This window comes from Dendrobates tinctorius, unplaced genomic scaffold (genome assembly GCF_039654945.1).
Source record: "Dendrobates tinctorius isolate UK_male_01 unplaced genomic scaffold, ASM3965494v1 ptg000202l, whole genome shotgun sequence".
In the NCBI taxonomy this organism is placed as follows: Eukaryota; Metazoa; Chordata; class Amphibia; order Anura; family Dendrobatidae; genus Dendrobates; species Dendrobates tinctorius.
The window spans coordinates 2,576,123-2,598,557 of NW_027361869.1; the positions used below are offsets into that span (position 1 = coordinate 2,576,123).

Here is a 22,435-nt window from a genome sequence, read left to right on the forward strand (position 1 = left end):
TTATTCTAATTTACTGAGATAATGACTTTTGGGTTTTCGTTGGGTGTAAGCCATTATCATCAACATTAAGAGAAATAAACACTTGAAATAGATCACTCTGTGTGTAATGACTCTATAATGAGTTTCACATTTTGTATTGAAGAACTGAAATAAATTAACTTTTTGATGATATTCTAATTTTGTAAGAAGCACCTGTAGGTATAGCGTGGAGCACGATCATTAGATCATTTAGCAATTTTGCTTTATCTTTAATTACCAATTCAATTTTTCTATTGTTTTCAGGATTTCATTTTTACAACATCTTACCTGATAATATAATTCTCCAGGGTCAGGACTATTACGGCAATGCCAAATTTGCTAGGCTTTATTTTACATTTTAGTGGTTACATTTTTTTTTTAATTTTGTAAACAAAAAATTATTTTGTTTCACCATTTTTTGAGACCCGTAACTTTTTAAATTGTTCATCAATAGACTTGTGTGAGGACTTGTTTTTACTCGCACTGAGATGTAGTTTTTTATGGATACTACTTTGGGATACAATCAACCTTTTGATTGCTTTTTATGGAATATGTTTTGGGAATGCGGCAACGAAAAATAGTTTTTTTCCAATTATTTTTACTTTTTGCTTTTTAATTTAGGGTATTTTATATTTTAATTGATCTGACTTTTACAGACACAATGATACCAAATAGTTTTTTTTCATCTACTTTTAAAAAAGGGAGATATTTCAACATTTATATTTTTCTATTATATATATATATATATATATCAACAAAAGAGTCCAAAAAATAGGTAGGGCACTTCAACCGTGTACTATACAACTAGTCCCCCATAGACATATGAGGGGCACAAGAAAAGATCCCACAATGATATTCAATTTAAATATGTATATACTTTATTAGAAAAACAGCTAAAAACAGAGTGAAACAAAAGCAAGATAGCCATGACAGGGGACACCTGGCAAAAAATTAGGAATAGGCTATGACATCATATAGATATTAGTATTGTATATAGCACAAAACACCTAATATAACTACAAAAACAATGCAGGGATCCTAAATAGAATAATCCCCTAGGAAGGTGGCTATAGTATTCAAGCATGAACAATAAATGATCCCAAGGATGTGCTGCATAAATTATGTGTACTACACATATGTAAACATAGCCCTAATAGTGCTAACAAGCCTCACAAATAGATAAGTCCTATCGCTGTGAAACATGTAAATCAGTTGGTAAATATCAATAGTAAGTGTAAGGTGCATGAAAGGAGCTAAAGAAATATCTACTTGTAGCACTGTGTCTTCGGGTGTCCCCTCACCCCAACGCGCGTTTCGCCGCCAGCTTCTTCCGGGGCGAAGCGTATTAATTTTTAGTGTATTTTAAAAACTATGCCTATACTGTGTCATGTAGTATCATCCTTCACACACCATGCATGTGACACGTGACAGCGAGTGTCACAAGTCAATAAGGAGTCATTCTATTTTTGAAAATTTGTACATTTGTAGACAATAGAATGAATGTATAAATTAAGAAGAAACCTTTTTAAAGCACAATATTTGTATTACCACGCTCCCTGGCGTATATGCATATGCATTTTTTTCCAAGTGTTTTCTAATTTAAAATGTTAAAAATACATTTTAGGGACTCTGTCAGCACAGAATGACTTCATACCAAGTACAGGAGCTTGGTGCATCATGGCGGCACCAATCATTTAAATAAACCTTCCCACCTCCTGTTTAATTTTCCCTTTATCTCTGCTCTTATCTGGCTCTATGAAGCCAAACTGTCAAATCAAATACGGAGGGGGTTGGATATAGAGGGAAAACAAGCAGGTGGGAAGGAGTATTTAAATGTTTGGACGCCATGTTGCACCAAGCACTTGTTTGAACAGTTACTCTATGCTGACAGACTTCCTTTATCCCCTTAACGACCGCCAACATGCCTTCCTTTTAACGGCGGCAGTTAAGGGTACTTATTCCTCAGCGTCATTTTTTAATGGCACTGAGAAATAAGTGTATATCGCCCCCCAGAGTCGGAAATGCTCTGGGGTCTTGGCTACCAGGGGTAGCTGAGACCACGGAGAACATGATTTGGTTCAGTTTTTACCATCCCCAGTGTTGCAATCGCCGTTAAGCGACCGCAAAAAAAAGTCTGATTTCCCATTTAATTTCTCTCTCCTCTGATGTGATCGCACATCAGAGGAGAGAGAAATGGAGTCCCCCGATCCACATCCGGTGTCCCTCGACCCTCCTGCATCCCCCCCGTGATGTTCACCGGCCGGCGGCGTCTTCTTTCTGGTAGTGATCAAAATAAAAAAAATAGCAATCAAACCCCCCTTTATCACCCCCTTAGTTAGGTAAAAATAAAAAATTAAAAGAAGTATTTATTTCCTTTTTTCCATTAGGTTTAGGGTTGGGCTAGGGCTAAGGTTAGGGTTGTGGTTAGGCTTAGGGTTGGGCTAAGATTAGGCTAGGGTTAGGATTGGGCTAAAGTTAGGGTTGGGCTAGGGTTATGGTTGGGATTGGGATTAGGGTTGTGGTTAGGGCAGGGATTAGGGTTAGGGGTGTGTTGGAGTTAGGGTTGTGGTTAGGGGTATGGTTAGGGTTGGGATTAAGGGTGTCTTGGGGTTGGGTTGGAGTTACAATTGGGGGGGGTTTCCACTATTTAGGTACATCAGGAGGTTTCCAAATGCCGCCATTGATTTCAGACAATTTTGCATTCAAAAAGTCAAACGGTGCTCCCTCCCTTCTGAGCCCCGCCATGCACCCAAACAGTGGCTTTTCCCCACATACGGAGTATTGGCTTGCTCAGGAGAAATTGTGCAACAAATTTTATGGTCCATTTTCTCCTGATACCCTTGTGAAAATAAAAAAAAAAATGGTTCCAAAGTAAATTTTTTGTGAAAAAAGTAAAATGTTCATTTTTTTCCTTCCACATTGCTTTGGTTCTTGTGAAGCACTTGAGGGGTTAATAAACTTTTTGAATGTGGTTTTGTGTATCTAGATGGGTGCAGTTTTTAGAATGCTGTCACTTTTGGATATTTTCTGGTATATTAGTCCCCCAAACTCACTTTAAATCTGATGTGGTCCCTACCACAATGGTTTTGTGAATTTTGTTGGTCTGTTTATTAAACAAGATGAACGCTCATTCACAATTATAGACCCATCAACATAGACTTTAATTTTGCAGTGTTTTGTAAAATGCTGCATTTCTCTCTCATGAAGCCTGGTTACAAGCTACAGGCCACAAGCTTGGCTCCACAGGTGTACAAACATGGCTGACCTTCAATAGGCGCCTGGCTGCCATGACAATGCCATTACCACCCGACAGTCATGTTGCAATGGGGCTGCGAGAGACACCTTTCCCCATTTTTTACCTCTATGGATGTGTTCACAATGAGTCTTTTAGCCGGGTTTTCGGAACAGAAATGCTCTAAAATTTGACTTAAAGGAATTGTTGTCCATTACTAGAACAACCCTTCTTGAACTAAATGTTTGGCCTCGATAAAAGATAAAAGCCTACACTCATCTCCCATGCCGATGTCGGCACGCGCGGTCTCGGGGCTCCCATGCGGTTGTTGTGGCACGTGGTGCCTGGGGACCTCAGCGCTGGCGGCACTGTCTCCATATGGATTGAACATGAAGAGGAGGTCCAGGCTGATCTGACTTCCTCTTCATCTTCAATGCGTATGAAGGCGGAGACAGAGACGCCAGCGCTGATTGGTCGCCGGGCATCACGTGTCACAACAGCCGTACGAGAGCCCCGGGACCACAAGTGCTGACACGGGAGGTGAGTGTAGGTTTTTTCATTTTATCGGTGGCCAATTAGTTCAAGACGGCGGCGTCTTAGTAGTGGACAATGCCTTTAAGATCTTGGGATTTCCTATTCAAAGTTTTCAAGACTTTGTAGATTTGGAAAGTTTCCACCCAAACAAGTCGAAAAAGCTCCGTGCGCACAGAGATCTTCAGGAGTCTTGGGGAAAGTTTCTGCTTGACTCTTTACATTTATTGCTCTCCATATCTTTCAGCCTTTGAGCTTTTTCTTCTTCTTCGGGTCTCGAAATACGTCAGGTGGGAAAAAAGAAAATGGACGTCAGTTCCCGGCGCGACCGATGGAAAACGCTCCAAACTACCAACCGTCCAATCAGAAGTCTGGAAAGCAGCTCCAGGAGAAAAAGGAGCCTTCCCTGACACCAGCATCCCCCTCAGAAAACGGCACGGGCAGATAAGCTCTGTTCACATGGAGGGGATTTTACAGCAAATAATAAAATACCGCATCAAAAAATGCTTGGACTTCTATTCTAGGGGAAATCCACTTTGCTGCTCATATGAAGTTTTTTTTCATTTTTTTTGTGTTTTGGAAAAAAACAGATAAAAAAAGATATAAGTAGAAAACCTCTGAAAACAAGGCGCTGTCCCATCAGAAGGCTGCAAAAAAATAAAAAAAACACTTTAAAGAGAAACCTACTCAAAATGTGAAGTGTTTTTTATGGACAGGCATCTAAGAGGTTAAAGTGTTGAACTTGGCGCTGGCTGCAGCTAGCCGCCATTATTCCACTCCCTTCACAATGTGAGAGCAGCGGGATGACCCTCCCGGGACCCCGTACCTGCTGAGTGTCTGCAGTGGGCGGGAACTTGAGGTTAACCCTTCACATAGAAACGTGCGGAAACTCCTTCATTTTAAATAACCCAAGCAGCTTCCTTCCCCTTTAAACCTCCTGCCGCGGAGGACACGCCCCTTTTCCACTCTAAGGCCTTGACGTCATCTCCTGAGCGCCGGACATTCAGTCTGTAGGATGGCGGCGCCGCGTCACAAAGAGCGCGACGGCTTATCCGAGCTGAAGAGGGAGAAGCAGAGAAAGGCCGGCAAAATGTAAGTGTCGCCTTCCCCATCCGCCCCCATCCTGCGGCGCGGGCGCTGCCGGCACCCCGGGAGGACATGACTCGGGCTCTGCGGGCCGGAGGCCTCGCTCATGAGTCGGTATTACCCCCCGGATGGCGGCTGGTGTGTACGAGCTGTTCCTATGGCTGCGAGAGGCCTTGTCTAGTGGGGGCAAGATGGCGGCTCCCAGTGCAGCCTTCACCCCCTCGTCACCCTCCTGCGGGACTTGTTTTGTGGCGCTGAGACCTCCCATAAAAGACGCGGTTTCCGCCATTTTTACTGTATGTGATCTGCCGATGCGCTCCACACTGACACATTGTAACAAACCCTCAGCTCTGCAGGCCGGGGACACTTTGATTGTGAATCTGTCCTTTTCACTGACAGCAAGCAGAGATCTTAGAAATGAGTGAAAATATGGTGTGGAATGTATGAAATGAGGCCGAGTGACCACCCTCCACCCCCAGGAGCGACCCTGTAAGCCTGGGTGGTCTTTAAAGGGATATGTGAGTAGTGATGGCTTCTCTAACCCTGATCCTCAGGAGAGGAGGCGATCACTGGTAGTAATGGGGAGCCCCGATCTTCAGGAGAGGAGGCGATCACTGGTAGTAATGGGGAGCCCCGATCCTCAGGAGAGGAGGCGATCACTGGTAGTAATGGGGAGCCCCGGTCCTCAGGAGAGGAGGCGATCACTGGTAGTAATGGGGAGCCCCGATCCTCAGGGGAGGAGGCGATCACTGGTAGTAATGGGGAGCCCCGATCCTCAGGAGAGGCGGCGATCACTGGTAGTAATGGGGAGCCCCATTCCTCAGGAGAGGAGGCGATTACTGGTAGTAATGGGGAGCCCCGATCCTCAGGAGAGGAGGCGATCACTGGTAGTAATGGGGAGCCCCGATCCTCAGGAGAGGAGGCGATCACTGGCAGTAATGGTGGAGCCCCGATCCTCAGGAGAGGAGGCGATCACTGGCAGTAATGGTGGAGCCCCGATCCTCAGGTGAGGCGATCACTGGTAGTAATGGTGGAGCCCTGATCCTCAGGAGAGGAGGCGATCACTGGTAGTAATGGGGAGCCCCGATCTTCAGGAGAGGAGGCGATCACTGGTAGTAATGGGGAGCCCCGATCCTCAGGAGAGGAGGCGATCACTGGTAGTAATGGGGAGCCCCGATCCTCAGGAGAGGAGGCGATCACTGGTAGTAATGGGGAGCCCCGGTCCTCAGGAGAGGAGGCGATCACTGGTAGTAATGGGGAGCCCCGATCCTCAGGGGAGGAGGCGATCACTGGTAGTAATGGGGAGCCCCGATCCTCAGGAGAGGCGGCGATCACTGGTAGTAATGGGGAGCCCCGATCCTCAGGAGAGGAGGCGATCACTGGTAGTAATGGGGAGCCCCGATCCTCAGGAGAGGAGGCGATCACTGGTAGTAATGGGGAGCCCCGGTCCTCAGGAGAGGAGGCGATCACTGTTAGTAATGGGGAGCCCCGATCCTCAGGGGAGGAGGCGATCACTGGTAGTAATGGGGAGCCCCGATCCTCAGGAGAGGCGGCGATCACTGGTAGTAATGGGGAGCCCCGTTCCTCAGGAGAGGAGGCGATTACTGGTAGTAATGGGGAGCCCCGATCCTCAGGAGAGGAGGCGATCACTGGTAGTAATGGGGAGCCCCGATCCTCAGGAGAGGAGGCGATCACTGGCAGTAATGGTGGAGCCCCGATCCTCAGGAGAGGAGGCGATCACTGGCAGTAATGGTGGAGCCCCGATCCTCAGGTGAGGCGATCACTGGTAGTAATGGTGGAGCCCTGATCCTCAGGAGAGGAGGCGATCACTGGTAGTAATGGGGAGCCCCGATCTTCAGGAGAGGAGGCGATCACTGGTAGTAATGGGGAGCCCCGATCCTCAGGAGAGGAGGCGATCACTGGTAGTAATGGGGAGCCCCGATCCTCAGGAGAGGAGGCGATCACTGGTAGTAATGGGGAGCCCCGGTCCTCAGGAGAGGAGGCGATCACTGGTAGTAATGGGGAGCCCCGATCCTCAGGGGAGGAGGCGATCACTGGTAGTAATGGGGAGCCCCGATCCTCAGGAGAGGCGGCGATCACTGGTAGTAATGGGGAGCCCCGATCCTCTAGAAGGCGATCACTAGTAATAATGGGGAGCCCTGATCCTCAGAGGAGGCGATCACTGGTAGTAAAGGGGGGGCCCGATCCTCAGGAGAGGCGATCAGTAGTAGAAAAGGGGGGCCCCGATGTAACTCCTTGTGTCTATTAATAGAGGAAATGTGAGGTTTTTTTTTTTCCATATGTTTAACCTGCTAAATTAATTTATCCCCTTCACCATTTTGCGTTTTTATTTTTTCTGTCTTTCCTTTTTTTTATCCCCTTCTTCCCAGAGCCATAACTTTTATCTGTCTGGTAGTATGGCCGTGTGAGGGCTTATTTGCGGGACGAGGTGTACTTTTGAACGACACCTCTGGGTTTACCATATAGTGTACTGGAAAACAGGAAAAAAATTGTAAGTGAAGCAGTGCAATGCCACAACTGGTTTTTATTTGGCATGTTCACTAATTGCAAAAACTGACCTGCCATTATGATTCTCCAGGTCATTACGAGTACGCAGACAACCAACATGTCTAGGTTCTTTTTTATTTTAAGTGGGGGGAAAAAAAAATCAAAAGTTTGTAAAAAGTCGCCATTTTCCAAGACCCATAACGTTTCAATTTATCAGGATCTGGGGCTGGGTGAGGGATTGTTTTTTTGAGCCTTGAGCTGCCTTTTTATTGATATGGTTTTGGTGTAGATGCAGTGTTTTCATCTCCTTTTATTGCAATGTTGCGGTGTCCCAAAAATTCTGGTGTTTCGATTTTCTTTCTTGATGCCGTTTACAGATTGGATTAATTTACTTTACATAATGATTGGACATTTCTGAATGCTGCAATACCAAATATGTGCATTTTTTTACATTTTTTTTTTTAATGGTGGCAAAAGGGGTTTATTTGAACTTTTTTTTAACATTTTTAAATTCTTTTTTTTTTTTTTTTTTTTTACACTTTTTACTTCAATAGCTTCCTTAGGAGACTTGAAGCTGCGATCATCCGATCGTCTGTGCCACACAGCAGGGCTAGAACCCAGTTATGTGTTGCATAAATCATAATTTACCATGGGCCGGCATTCTTATTTACAGTGATGGGGATGAGGGTCTTCTACAGATCCCCTGCTGTCATGGCAGCCCATCTGTACCCCACAGTCACGTGACGGGCATCTTTTGGCGGGACCTCTATGTATAAGGTCGTGAAGTGGTCAAACAACTTTTTCAGGCTTATGACGTCCACTGAACAGATTACTTGCTGCAGCCAGATGTGAGCGGAGTACGAGGGGCGCGTGTCCGACCACTTCCATGTAGAATTCTGGCTGCTGGGGTTTGTGTGCATCAATACTTATGGCTTCTTTCTTTGAGTTGCGCCAAAGACTTCTTGTTGACACTGATCTCCCTCGAAGCAATTATCGGATGCAGTAAAATCCAGCCTGTCTCACATTGGTCAGGTGCGCTGCTCCTGACCAAGTGTATAGTAATGTGATGAATGCGGAGTAACTAGGAGCTCAGACCTAGTCATATAATATTTCCTTTTTTTTTTTTTTGCTTGGTTTCCAGGGCTCCTTCTCCTAGCAAACGTAAAGAACGGTCTGAGGATCGGGCGAAAGAGCGAACAAAGGAGAAGGCGCCCAACAAAGAGGCAGGAGAAAAGGACCGCGGACGGGACAAAACTAGGAAGAGGCGCAGCGCATCCAGCGGCAGCAGTAGCAGCAGGTACAGCTTGTCTCAATGTGTTGGATGCTTTGATGCTTCAGCGTTGCAGTCGCTGACTGGCTGGTGTCCTCTGATCCCTTCCTTTAGTCGTTCCCGGTCGAGCTCATCATCCAGTTCGTCCTCTGGCTCCAGCTCCGGGTCAAGCTCAGGATCAAGCTCTTCATCCGCGTCCAGTCGGTCAGGCAGCTCCAGCTCATCAAGAAGCTCCAGCTCCAGCAGCTCCTCTGGTTCACCAAGTCCATCCCGGCGTCGCCATGATAATCGACGGCGCTCCCGCTCCAAGTAAGTTGAGGCGACTACTGTTTGGTTCTGCTTCAAAAAATATTTTCGTCTCCCTTTCTTTTCTGTTAATTTTTCGCTTGATTTTGGCACAGCACCTGCACAATTCTATCATACACTATGTCCCCATGATAACACTTTTTGGTCTGTGTCCTAGTTGGACTATGATTTGGCATTTGATAATGATCCTACTAGTTATACTGCTTTGTATGTAGATTTTGATGCAGAATGTGAATTGGATTCATTCAGTTGCAAAACAAGAAGTGTTGTCATGGGGTCTGTGGAATAGGGCAAGTTCAGGCCTTTTGGCATAAACCTTGGTTTTCTGCCCTGTATAGTCATTGTGTGGATTTAGATTACCATGCATGTCACTGTGACAAGATTCAGCTGCTACAACAAGAAGTGTTGTCATGAGCACGTTGGTGTAAAAAAAAAAAAAATACAGCCGTTAGTTTAAGGAGAACCTACAATTGTGACTTTTTTAATTTTTCTGATTACAGATCAAAACAGCCGAAACGTGATGAGAAAGAGAGAAAGAGGAGAAGTCCGAGTCCAAAACCCACCAAAGTGCATATTGGGAGGCTGACCAGGAACGTTACCAAGGTTGGCTTAGATTTTAGTGTTTCTCACGATCGTCTCCTTTTGGCCCATACATGATCCGACTCTCTGCTTGGACAGCAGCAGGGTGTGCTGACACATGGTGACACAACTCATTTGTTTATTGCTAAGCCCAAAGACCTTACATGGGAAATACACGGAGAAGTGATGGAAAACGCAGGGCCCGTCCTGAGACCTTCCACGGACTGTTAGGGTAGAAGCTGCTCATTCGCAGCAGGCTGTCATCATTTCCGAGAGGCGGTGTGGTGCAGGGTAGATTTTCTGTTTAGGAATAGTGAATACAGAGGTTCAGCATATATCATATTCTGAGTAGTAGGAAAGGCACAGGATAAATGGCAGGCCTGCAATAGATGGCACATCAGCAGACTCCTCTAGTTCTCTGGTGAAGGTTTATAGCAAATTTGGCTAATGTTGCTTCAATACCAACAGGTCGCGGCAGCCATCACACCATGAATTAGAAGTCTAATATTCTGCATTTTGTTCACCTAGGACCACATACTGGAGATCTTTTCTACGTACGGGAAGATTAAGATGGTCGACTTGCCCATAAACCATGCGCACCCACATCTCAACAAGGGCTATGCATATGTGGAATTTGAGGGTTCAGATGAAGCTGACAAAGCTTTGAAACACATGGATGGAGGTAATGGGGGGATGTGGTTGATGAGAATATATATATATATATATATATATATATATATATATATATATACACACACACACACACTAAAAGGACAAAAGTACTGAACTCGCATCTTAATCACTAAATTCAGGATTTTCATTGACTCCCATTGCCCCCGATGTATAACTTCTGACCCTGTCCCATTACCACTTGACTCTGGAGGAGACGTGTTTTGTGCAGAGATCGATCACACTTCTCTGGTGTCTGATGAAGGGGTCTGGGTTTAGGGGTCAGCCTCGGCCCCTTAGTTGCAGTGAAGGGAAATCTTAATACGTGATCACAACACATTGTGAACAATTGTAGCTTCTCTCTTTGTGGGAACAGTTTGGGGGAAGACCCTTAACTGTTCCCCATGACTCTGCCCAGTGCACAAGGTCCATTATTACATGGTTGGTGGAAGAACCTGACACAAAGCCTGGACCCTAACACCATCCAACGCCTTTGATATCCACTAAAATGGAGAGCCTGTCCCCCAGAATAGCAGGAGCCGTTTTGTCTGCAGAGGGGCCGACTCCATATTAATGTCTATGTAAGTAGAATGGGAGGTGAGAAAAGCTCCTGCAGCTGTAATGTGGAGGGCGCACATACTTTTCACCATACAGTGTATGTTATAGGCAATATCCGTAGCATAGTGTCTCTGTACATTGTCTTATTATGGCTGCTCTTGTGGCTTTCTGTGCCTCACTGCTAGAGGCCAGGTAATCCATACAACATGGACCCGTAATATCACCCCAGCTAGAACATAAGTGTCAGCTGCAGGCGCTGGGATGAGTCCCCCAGATCGCGCTCTAGCCTCACTTTGCTGGCCCAGGATGTGCTGCTTCTACATATAAGGGCCCTTCCTAGCACAGTAAGTAGAGCCAATCTTACTCTTAATTCACTGGCAAAGCTAAGGCTCTGTCCTTGGAAGAACCGATGGTGTGTATGTAAGCGGCAGCACTGGAGAGCTACCAACGTGATGGTGTGCTCATGGTGATACTAACAGTAAACCAGGGATTGACTGAACTTGTTGTTTTGTCACTTTCAGGACAGATTGACGGCCAGGAGATCACGGCTTCTGCAGTGCTTACCCCACGACCCTTGCGGGTGCTGCCTCGAAGATTTAGCCCTCCCCGTCGGATGATGCCCCCTCCCCCTATGTGGCGTCGCTCTCCCCCGCGTATGAGGAGGAGGTAGTGCATTTTCAGTTTTTGTGCAAGCCTTGTGTTACCTGCTCTCTCCTGTCTGAGCTTTTTTCCCCACTTAACATCCTTGACTGTGAGTCGCTCTAATGACCTGGGGGTATTTTCTCATGCACCAACGCCAGCTTTCAGCTTTGCCTAACCACTGATCTATCAGCTGCTTGCGCCTCCCTGTCCTGTACCGTTCTTATGTTTTGTGTGATAGCACTAGTTACCTTCTCTCTTCTAACTACTGTACAACATGGGCCAAGTAACGTAGTCTTTACCCCATACTGACATTTTCCTTTAATGGAAATCTGGCAAAAGTCACAATGTTGTGTCTAGGGTCGGAGTCTTTAGGGTGGGACATGACACTAAACTGCAAAGAGAATCCTCGTCATGTCCTGCTCCTTCAGACCTAATGTTAGGCGTAGCACCGTGTCACACTTGCCTGTAGACCCCCATGAAGGATGACCGTTCTGTCCTATTGTGTTTAGGAGCCGACGTCAAATCTTAGCTGAAGTCACCACAACTCCTTCTACACAGATAGATGGTTACATGTAACTAGATTAAAGTGATTCCTCCTCCTCCCCCCCCCCCCTAAACAGCGCATACACCTTTTTCTTTCATACTGCCCGTTTTAGATTGTATTTTTTTTTTTCTTAATGTGAAGTGTATGGAGTAGCAGGTAACACTCTGTTCCGTTCGCAGGTCCCGTTCCCCTCGCCGACGCTCCCCTGTCCGGCGGCGCTCTCGGTCCCCTGCACGCCGCCGTCACCGCAGCCGCTCCAGCTCCAATTCATCACGGTGAAACCTCGTCCTTCCCTCTGTCACAACGCCCTATCCGCCAGGCCACCATACACACAAAGAAGCAGACCATGATTATTGACGGCACAGCCACATCAAGGACTGTTGTACGGAACGCCACGGCTGTAGCTGGACCGTAGTGGCAATCTTGTAAAATATGGTGATCAAGGACTTGATGTTGCAGAGCGTCGCCATATTGTAAGAATTTACAGCAGCCCGAGTTTATCATTTAATATTTTAATGCCTTTAATTAAAAAAAAAAATGCTTTCCCCTCTCATTTGACTTCCCTATATCAGCCCTAGGTGCATGAGCCTAAATGGGATGTACCGTAGATCGTTGCTAACCGGCTCTCATTAGAAGATTGTATCGCTCTTCAAGAGCCTCTGTCCCAACAGGAACACCCTGTGTAATCGGGGGCCGCCTTATACTGGATGGGTTATGACTTTGTTCATGTAGTAGTTGCCGTATATACCACTCCACCTACAAACCACCGGACACTGCAAAAGCATTGCAGTCTATTAGACACTTCTACCATTATAGAAAAGGACTCCTTTTTTTTTTTTTTTTTTTCTGCATAGAGTTGAACTATAAAATTGTTACCATTTTACAACCACCACTAGAGAGAGCCTTTCCTGTTCATATCTATACATTGAATTCAATAGTAACAGTATGTGCTAAGCTCCCTTTAGTGGTGGATCCAGGCAGCAAAACATTTTTTTTTTTTTTGTAATATTTAATTTTTTTTTTTTTACCAGGAATTTTGATCAGTGTGTTTTATGGCATTCCTGCATGTAGAGTGCTGGCTAACCAAATTTTTGGACCCTATCTGGTAGCCATTGAGGGATTGGGGGCTCATCTACTGAATCTATAAAAGACCCTCTTTACCTTTGTTGATGATGCAGCTTTATGTGATGCCATATTCAGGTTACTACCTACCTTGGTTATACTGTACCAGCTGATATAATGCATGTGTGACCTTACCTGGCGGCCATGGTTTCATCTTTCAGTTATTTTGCTCTAATAAAGGATCGAACGACCTTAATGTAATAAAATGTTTTTAGGATAAACGTGATGACTTACAGGAAACCCCCCCCAATGTTCCTGACGGGGTGCAATGTGGTGTAGGCACGAGCTGTTTAATATTCCCAGTTGCATTGTTTGTCCCATCCTTCATATGGAGAATATATTTGAAGGTAGAACTTGTACAGTTGACATTTTTACATTTAATGTTTTATTGTTTTTGTAGTATTCCATTTTTTTTATGTCTGTTCCATATCTGTAAACTGAAAAAAAGCTGTGGAATAAACGGACAATTTATGTTGTGAGGCCTGATCTTACTTTTAGATGATATCGGTAATGTCTGGGTTATGACCGATACACGGGAGGATGGCTGCCGCCATCAGCTGGACACTGAGCGAACGGTATAAAGTTACTGGATTGGTTAAAGGAAAATGCAAGTCAAAATGATCTAAAATCTATAATTTTGGACGACTACTGATATTATAGAGTTACTGTGTTCCAAATTATTATGCAAAAAATATTTCCTCATATTTTCTCTAAATTACCTATATGAATTGCAGTCAGTTATTTTCCAGTCATCTAATATTCTAGTATAATTGCAATGTGTTTGAACAAACTGCCTATGAAAACAGTATATTTTTAAAAATAAGAAACACTCAAAATGCGTGTTCCAAATTATTATGCACAGCAGAGTTTTCAACCTTTTTATTTTGAACAAAAAAATGGTCAATTGTGAAATTATAAACATTATCAGCTTATTACAAAATGAAATCAAACAGTCAAAACTTTATTCTAGGTGATGTTACATTTGCACAAAGGACCCCTTGTTTGAAAGAAGCTTCTGAACTTTCTCGTCCATTGAATGTCAGTTTACTCTGTCGCCTCATTGGGGGACACAGAACCATGGGTGTTATGCTGCTGTCCACTAGGAGGCGACACTATGCTGCTGTCCACTAGGAGGCGACACTATGCATAATCTCAAAAAGATTAACTATGGCTCCTCCTCTGCAGTATACACCCCTGGATGGCGTCAGCCTTCTTCAGTTTTTGCTTAGTGTCGCATAGGAGGCACACCTAAAGAATTTTTTCTCTTTTTCACTCCGCTTTTTTTCCGGATGACAGATGAAGAAAAGTGGGTCTCCTGTGAGACTCCTGGCATGGCTCCTTCCTCGGCCCCCTATTATGGGGTGCCCGGGTGAAGTTGAGATGGCTGTTCCCCATGTCGCTCCTTCCCCAGTCCTGCGGGTGCTGGTTTGAAGTCGAGACCCCCCTCCTTCCCCAATTCCTTTTGGTCTTGGGTTGAGGTGAGGAAGAAGCCCCCTGGTGGTGATAGCAGCACCCTCCCTAATCCCCCTCTGGGGGAATTAGGTTGAGACGCCTCAGGTAGGGTCTGTACCACGGCAATCTGCATCTCACAGTATCCAGGGACCCCAGCCCGACTTCCGCGCTGGCCTGGCGCCCTTTCTGGGCATCGGTAACTAATTTAGGTTGTGGCTTCGGCCTAGCTGAGGTCGCCGCCTCCTCTCCGCCCCCCGGCCGACAAATATGACACTCTACAGTGTCATAGAAGGGGCGGAACAAGACGGCGCGTTTTTACACATCTCTGCGTGCTCTCTCTCAGCTCTCCGCCCCCTTCTCCCTCCTCATCCTCTTGGCAGCCATTTCTGCTGCAGGTATCAGCAGCACCACGCCAGCCAGTCTCTGGGGGGCACAGGACTGTGGATCTTCGGTGCTGGACCTAGGGGCACGCTGGTGGGGTAAGATCACAGCTCGGGTTTCTTACTCGGCTGTGAATCCGGATTCCCTGTAAGGCTCTCCTATAGGTTTTTCCCTGCATAGCCACCTCTGTAGGGCCCTCTCATAGCCAGCCCTTCCGCACTCTGTGCACTATGCCGGGCTCAAGGTCCAAGAGAACCAGGCAGGACTGCTTTTATGCATTCTGCACAGCCTGCAAAACCACTCTCCCCAGTGGCAGCACGTACCCCCACTGTCGGGACTGTATCCATAATACTGGGTCTGAACCTCAAGAGGCTCCTACCAATGCTTTAGCGGCTGCTACCATGCCGGAATGGGCTACCCAGCTGTCAGTCTATGACGCAGTCCATAGATAACCTAACCTCCACATTGCTCCAGGCTCATGTCTCGGCTATGAGCTTTACCCAGCAAAGGGACAGCTCCACTCAGGGACAGGCCGTTTCTGGCTCTCCCAGACGTAAGCGCACCCACACGTCGCGTTCCTCTGCGTCATCCCATAGCACACGGTCATCCCCCTCTAGGGAGAGACACCGTAGTTCCAGGTCACCTAGACCGTCCCCTACCAGAGACAGACAACACAGATCTCCACAGCGATCCCCGAGGACAGAAGGTCTTCGCCCCAGCTCGCCCACCAGGGAACGCCTCAGCGATACGCAGGATTCGGAAGGCATCTGTGACTCCGACTCAGACAACGAAACCGCGTGGTCTCTGGTCCCTTGTCCCCCTAGCAATACAGCGCTAGTTGAGGACATAATCTCTTCCATCCATCGGGTGCTGGACATTTCTGATCCAACCCCGGAAGCCCCAGAACACAAGATTTGCTTTGAAGGTGTTCTGAAACCATCTAAGGTCTTCTCTAACCACCTGGAATTTCAGGCGATCCTTATTAAGCAGTTTTCGCAGCCTGAGAAGAAATTCACCAATTGCAAATATTTGGAGGCTAGGTACCCCTTTTCCCACAAAAAGATACCAAGGAGTGGACAGATCTGCCCGAAGTGGACCCCCCAGTCTCTAGGCTAGCAGCACAGACCCTCCTATCACTGGCAGGTCAAACGCATGGCTCGTTCAATTTTTGAGGCTGCAGGGGCCTCCATGGCTCCCGCGTTCGCTTCAGTGTGGGCAGCCAAGGTCATTCTAGCTTGGGCCAAAAAATGGCAAACTGGCCTCCAAGCTTCAAATCCTGAGCTGTCGGACCAAGCGGATCAAATAGAAGTGGTAGCAGATTACATGCTTCATGCAGCCCTGGATTCCGCAAGAGGTGTAGCGGGGATTGCATCAAACACCATCACGATTCGGCGTATCTTCTGGCTGCGGGAATGGAAAGCGGATGCGGCCTCAAAGATGTCTGTCACGCATCTCCCGTACTTCAGTGGACGGCTTTTCGGTGAAAAGTTGGATACAATAATATCCAATGCCACTGGGGATAAGAGTACCTCTCTCCCTCAACTAAAACCTAAACGCACGTTCAAACGGCGTAACCAAACACGATTCCGATCCTTTCGGAATTCTTCGGGCTGGTCCGCCTTGCGTACAGCACAAAACCGTAACCGCTCTCCATGCAGGAACAACCCATGGGCGGCGCAGAGGCCAGACAGGAACTGGCAGTCGAAAACAGGCCAGGCGAAGCCCAAAGGAGAACCTCAGAATTTCTCCTCATCGTGACTCACGAACTCCGGAAGACATCCCTCCCGTAGGCGGACGACTCCTACTCTTTCAGCAAGTCTGGCTGCCTATTACAGAAGACAGGTGGGTCAGGGAAATAGTGTCTTCCGCATGAAGTGATTAAACAGAGTCAGCATGGGTTTGTAACTAATAAGTCATGTCAGACTAATTTAATTTCCTTCTATGACGGTATTACTGATTGGGTGGATCAAGGAAATGCTGTAGATATAGTATATCTTGACTTCAGCAAAGCATTTGACAAAGTCTCTCATACAATCCTTATTGAAAAAATGACTAAGTATGGAATGGACAAGGCAACTGTTAGGTGGATTCATAACTGGCTTAGTGATCGGACCCAAAGAGTGGTCGTAAATGGCTGCACATCCAGTTGGAAGAATGTCTCAAGTGGGGTACCACAGGGCTCTGTCCTGGGCCCTGTATTGTTCAACATCTTTATCAATGATTTAGATGAAGGAATTGAGGGTAAACTGATTAAATTTGCTGATGACACAAAGCTAGGAGGGATAGCTAATACTAGAGAAGAGAGAGAGAGGATTCAAAAAGATTTAAATAAACTGGAGAAGTGGGCAGCAACTAACAGAATGGTTTTTAACAGGGAGAAATGCAAAGCACTACATCTGGGCAATAAAAATGAAAAAAGCATATATAGAATAGGAGGAATAGGGCTAAGTGACAGCACATGTGAAAAAGACTTGGGTATACTAATAGATCACAGACTGAATATGAGTCAACAGTGTGATGCAGCAGCAAAAAAGGCAAATGCAATTCTAGGATGTATTAACAGAAGCATACAGTCTAGATCACGTGAAGTCATTATTTCCCTCTACTCCTCTTTGGTCAGACCTCATCTGGAATATTGTGTCCAGTTTTGGGCACCACATTTTAAAAAAGACATCAACAAACTGGAGCAAGTTCAGAAAAGAGCGACCAGAATGGTGACCGGTCTGCAAACCCTGTCTTATGAGGAAAGGTTGCAGGATTTGGGAATGTTTAGTTTGCAAAAGAGAAGACTGAGAGGAGACTTAATAGCTGTCTACAAATATCTAAAGGGCTGTCACATTGTAGAAGGATCAACTTTATTCTCATTTGCACAAGGAAAGACTAGAAGCAATGGGATGAAACTGAATGGGAGGAGACACAGATTAGATATTAGAAAAAACTTTTTGACAGTTAGAGTGATCAATGAGTGGAACAGGCTGCCACGAGAAGTGGTGAGTTCTCCTTCAATGGAAGTCTTCAAACAGAGGCTGGACAGACATCTGACTGGGATGATTTAGCGAATCCTGCTTTGAGCAGGGGGTTGGACCAGATGGCCCAGGAGGTCCCTTCCAACTCTACGATTCTATGATTCTATGATTCTAAGATAGAGTTCACTTCCAGTCCACCGAACCAGTTCTTCCTCTCAGTTCCACCAAAACCACCAGAAACGGCTCATGCTTTCCACCAAGCGGTTTCCTCTCTCCTTCAAGCAGGAGTCATACCGGTTCCCGTGGCAGAACATTTCCGAGGGTTCTACTCCAATCTATTCATAGTCCCTAAGAAAGGAGGCAGCGTCCGGCCCATACTAGGCCTAAAACAACTCAACAAGTATGTACGAGTTAGTCATTTTCGCATGGAGTCCCTTCGGTCCATCATTGCGTCCATGGAGCAAGGACAATATCTCGCCTCCATAGACATACAGGACGCATACCTGCATATACTGATTGCTCCCGCCCATCAGAGATTTCTCAGGTTCGCAATCGACCAGGACCACTACCAGTTCGTGGCTCTCCCGTTCGGACTCGCCACGGCTCCCAGAACATTTACCAAGGTCATGGCTGCCACCATGGACGTTCACTCCAGAGGCATAGTAGTCGTTCTATGCCTGGACGACCTTCTCATCAAGGCTTCCACCTTCAAGGACTGCGAGGTCAGCGTCTCAATCACATTCGACACTCTGAGTCGCCTGGGCTGGTTAGTCAACCTACAAAAGTCATCGACTACCCCGAGTCAGTCTCTGACCTTCCTGGGGATGCTATTCGACACCTCCAGGGGTCTGGTGCTCCTTCCCAGAGACAAGGCACTAGTACTCCATCTAGGAGTTCGCATACTCCTCTGCAATTGCCCCCCTGATCTCTCCGGTTTGCCATGAGAGTCCTCAGCAGGATGGCAGCAGCAATGGAGGCAGTACCATTTGCCCAGTTTCACCTCAGGCCTCTTCAACTAGCCATCCTCAAGTCCTGGGACAGGAATCCTTTCTCCCTCGGCAGGGAGTTCCGGCTAACATCGGCAACCAGGAGGTCCCTGCACTGGTGGCTCAAGCCAACCTCACTGGCAATGGGAAAATCCTTTCTCTCTGGTCAATGGAAGGTCCTGACGACCGACGTGAGCCTGACAGGTTGGGGTGCGGTGCACCTACATCACAGGGCAAGTGGTCACCAGTGGAGGCGAACATGCCCATCAACGTCTTGGAAATTCGGGCCATCTTCCTGGCATTGAGAGCCTTTCGTCACTTACTGGCAGCCTCTCATATCAGAGTACAGTCGGACAATGCCACGGCAGTGGCATATGTGAACCACCAAGGCGGGACCCGCAGTACCCAGGCGATGAGAGAAGTGGCACATATCCTCCATTGGGCGGAAGACACGAGGTCGGTACTCTCTGCGGTCCACATTCCGGGTGTGGACAACTGGGAAGCCGACTTCCCCTAAGCAGACAAGGAATGGACTCGGGAGAGTGGTCTCTCCATCCCGAAATCTTTCGACAGATCTGCCATCGCTGGGGGACCCCGGACGTGGACCTAATGGCATCCCATCTCAATGCCAAGGTCTCCAACTTCATGGCCAGGACACGCGATCCGCGGTCGCTCGGAGCAGATGCCCTGGTTCAGGACTGGACCCAGTTCCAGCTTCTGTACATCTTTCCACCTCTCCCCCTGATATCCAGAGTCGTGAGGAAGATCAAATACGAGGGAGTTCCAACCATCCTGATTGCGCCAGACTGGCCCAGACGTCGTACAACTCACTGCAGACGTCCCCTGGCGTCTTCCCAACCGTCCCGATCTTCTGTCACAAGGCCCGTTCTACCACCAGAACTCAGGGGCTCTCAATTTGACGGCGTGGCCCCTGAGACCTGGGTTCTAACCCAGGCAGGACTCTCAATGGACGTCATTAGAACCATGATCAGGGCACGTTAGCCAGCCTCCGCCAAGATTTATTACTGTACCTGGAGAGCTTTCTTCACCTGGTGCGAATCTCGCTGCCAGATTCCACTCCCTTATTCCCTCCCAAAAGTCCTTGGCTTTCTCCAATCGGGACTGGACGCCAGGCTATCCCTGGGCTCGCTTAAGAGCCAGGTGTCAGCGCTCTGTGCTTTTTTAGAGGCGCATCGCTAACTAGCCATAAGTAAGGACCTTTCTCCAGGGGGTTTCCCGATTGGTTCCCCCCTACAGACGTCCACTGGAAAGTGGGACCTCAACCTGGTCCTGACAGCATTGCAGGCACCACCTTTCGAACCCCTTAAGGAAGTTCCACTCCGCATTCTATCACAGGTGGTTTTTCTGGTGGCAATCACCTCGCTTCGCAGGGTATCTGAATTGTCAGCACTCTCCTGCAGACGGCCCTTCCTAGCTTTTCACCAGGACAAGGTGGTTCTTGTACAGTCCCATCCTTCCTTCCGAAGGTTGTGTCCAACTTCCACCTCAATGAGGAAATTTCACTGCCATCCCTTTGCCCGGTTCCGGTTCATAGAGTGGAGAAGGCTCTGCATACGCTTGACCTCGTCGGGGCATTGCGTATATACGTGTCTAGGACTGCACCCTTCCGGAAGTCTGATTCCCTTTTCCTTCTTCCGGAAGGCGTTCGCAAGGGTCTGCCGGCTTCCAAAGCTACCCTGGCCAGGTGGATCAAGTCCACCATACAAGAGGCTTACTGCCTTAACAATTCTCTTCCGGCCGGTATCACGGCACACTCTACGCGGGCGGTAGGGGCCTCCTGGGCCATTCGGCACCAGGCTTCGGCACAACAGGTGTGTAAGGCGGCCACTTGGACTAGCTTACACACGTTTATGAAGCATTACAGAGTTCATACCCAGTCCTCAGCGGATGTGAGCCTGGGTAGACGGGTTCTGCAGGCGGCAGTGCCCCAAGTTTAGGGACCTGTCTGCACAATATTCGTCCATTGCTTCCCACCCAGGGACTGCTTTGGGACGTCCCATGGTTCTGTGTCCCCCAATGAGGCGACAGAGTAAAGGAGATTTTTGTGTACTCACCGTAAAATCTCTTTCTCTTAGCCTCTAATTGGGGGACACAGCTCCCACCATTTTGCCCTTACGGGCCGTTGTTACGGTTGAGTTCTCATATTGTTCTTTGAGCTCGTACATGGTGGCCTTATTACAGGCATGGTTATGTTTTTTCTGTTAACTTCCTCCTAATGCTATTGCACAAAACTGGAGAAGGCTGACGCTGTCCAGGGGTGTATACTGCAGAGGAGGAGCCATAGTTAATCTTTTTCAGATTATGCATAGTGTCGCCTCCTAGTGGACAGCAGCATAAGACCCATGGTTCTGTGTCCCCCAATTAGAGGCTAAGAGAAAGATTTTACGGTGAGTACACAAAAATCTCCTTTTTGGATGGTTTGTGCTTCAATTGTTTTGCATGTGGATAGAATACCCTCCCAGAGCTGTTGCTTAGATGTGAACTGCCTCCCGCCATCATAGACACTCCTTTTGATGATGCTCCAGAGGTTCTCAATGGGGTTGAGGTCAGGGGAAGATGGTGGCCACACTATAAGTTTGTCCTCTTTTATGCCCATAGCAGCCAGAGATGCAGATGTGTTATTTGCAGCATGAGATGGTGCATTATCATGCATGAAAATGATCTTGCTGCGGAAAGCACAGTTCTTCCTCTTGAACCATGGCAGGAAGTGCTGTTTTAGAAACTCCACATAGATTATGGAGTTCATCTTTACCCCTTCAGGGATCCTAAAGGGGCCGACAATCTCTCTCCCCATGATTCCAGCCCAAAACATTACTCCACCTCCTCCTTGTTGGCACCTTAGCCATGTTTTCATGGGGTGTCCATCAACCAGCCATCCTCCACTCCATCCATCTGGACCATCGAGCGTTGCACGGCCCTCATCGGTGAACAAAACCGTTTGGAAGTCAGTCTTCATGTCTCGTTTGGCCCACTGGAGCCGTTTCTGCTTGTGTGCAGTGGATAGAGGTGGTCGACAGGATGGCTTGCGCACAGCTGCAAACCTCTGAAGGACCCTGCATCTTGTTGTTCGGGGGACGTTGGAGGCACCAGCAGCTTCAAAAACTTGTCTGCTGCTATGACAAGGCATTTTTGCAGCTGCTCTTTTAACCTGACGCAATTGCCTGTTGGAAAGAGTCCTCAATTTTTCCTTATCAGCACGCACACGTGTGTGCTGGGAATCAGCGACATACTACTTGATTGAGCGATGATCACGATGAAGTGTCTTGGCAATGTTGATTGTAGTCATGCCTTGACCTAGAAACTCCACAATTTGTTGCTTCTCAACAGCCGACACATCCTTTTTCTTTCCCATTTTGGCAAAAAATGTAGGCTGCTTAATAATGTGGAACAGCCTTCTTAAGTAGTCTTGCCTTTATTTGGACACACCTGCCAAACTAATTTGCACAGGTATCTGCAATTGCTTTCAGTGATATAAAGAGCCCTGACACACATCACCATCAATGAGTTTAAATGACAAACAAAAAAATTCTAACCTTATCACTCCTAAACTCTTTTTGCATAATA

At 47.2% G+C, this 22,435-nt stretch overlaps 1 protein-coding gene across 2 annotated transcripts; it reads left to right on the plus strand.

The window, feature by feature from the left end:
- The first annotated feature begins 4,748 nt into the window (after positions 1-4,748).
- On the plus strand, positions 4,749-13,544 carry RNPS1 (RNA binding protein with serine rich domain 1). 2 transcript variants are annotated; one of them, XM_073553603.1, is made up of 7 exons: positions 4,749-4,873; positions 8,517-8,672; positions 8,760-8,954; positions 9,452-9,554; positions 10,059-10,212; positions 11,279-11,423; positions 12,123-13,544. In XM_073553603.1, the coding sequence occupies exons 1-7, from the start codon at positions 4,797-4,799 to the stop codon at positions 12,220-12,222; spliced, it is 930 nt and encodes a 309-aa protein (XP_073409704.1). In that variant the 5' UTR covers positions 4,749-4,796; the 3' UTR covers positions 12,223-13,544. The 2 variants fall into 2 exon arrangements, with proteins under 2 accessions (XP_073409704.1, XP_073409705.1); XM_073553604.1 differs by lacking the exon at positions 4,749-4,873 and adding an exon at positions 4,959-5,005.
- The last annotated feature ends 8,891 nt before the right edge of the window (positions 13,545-22,435 follow it).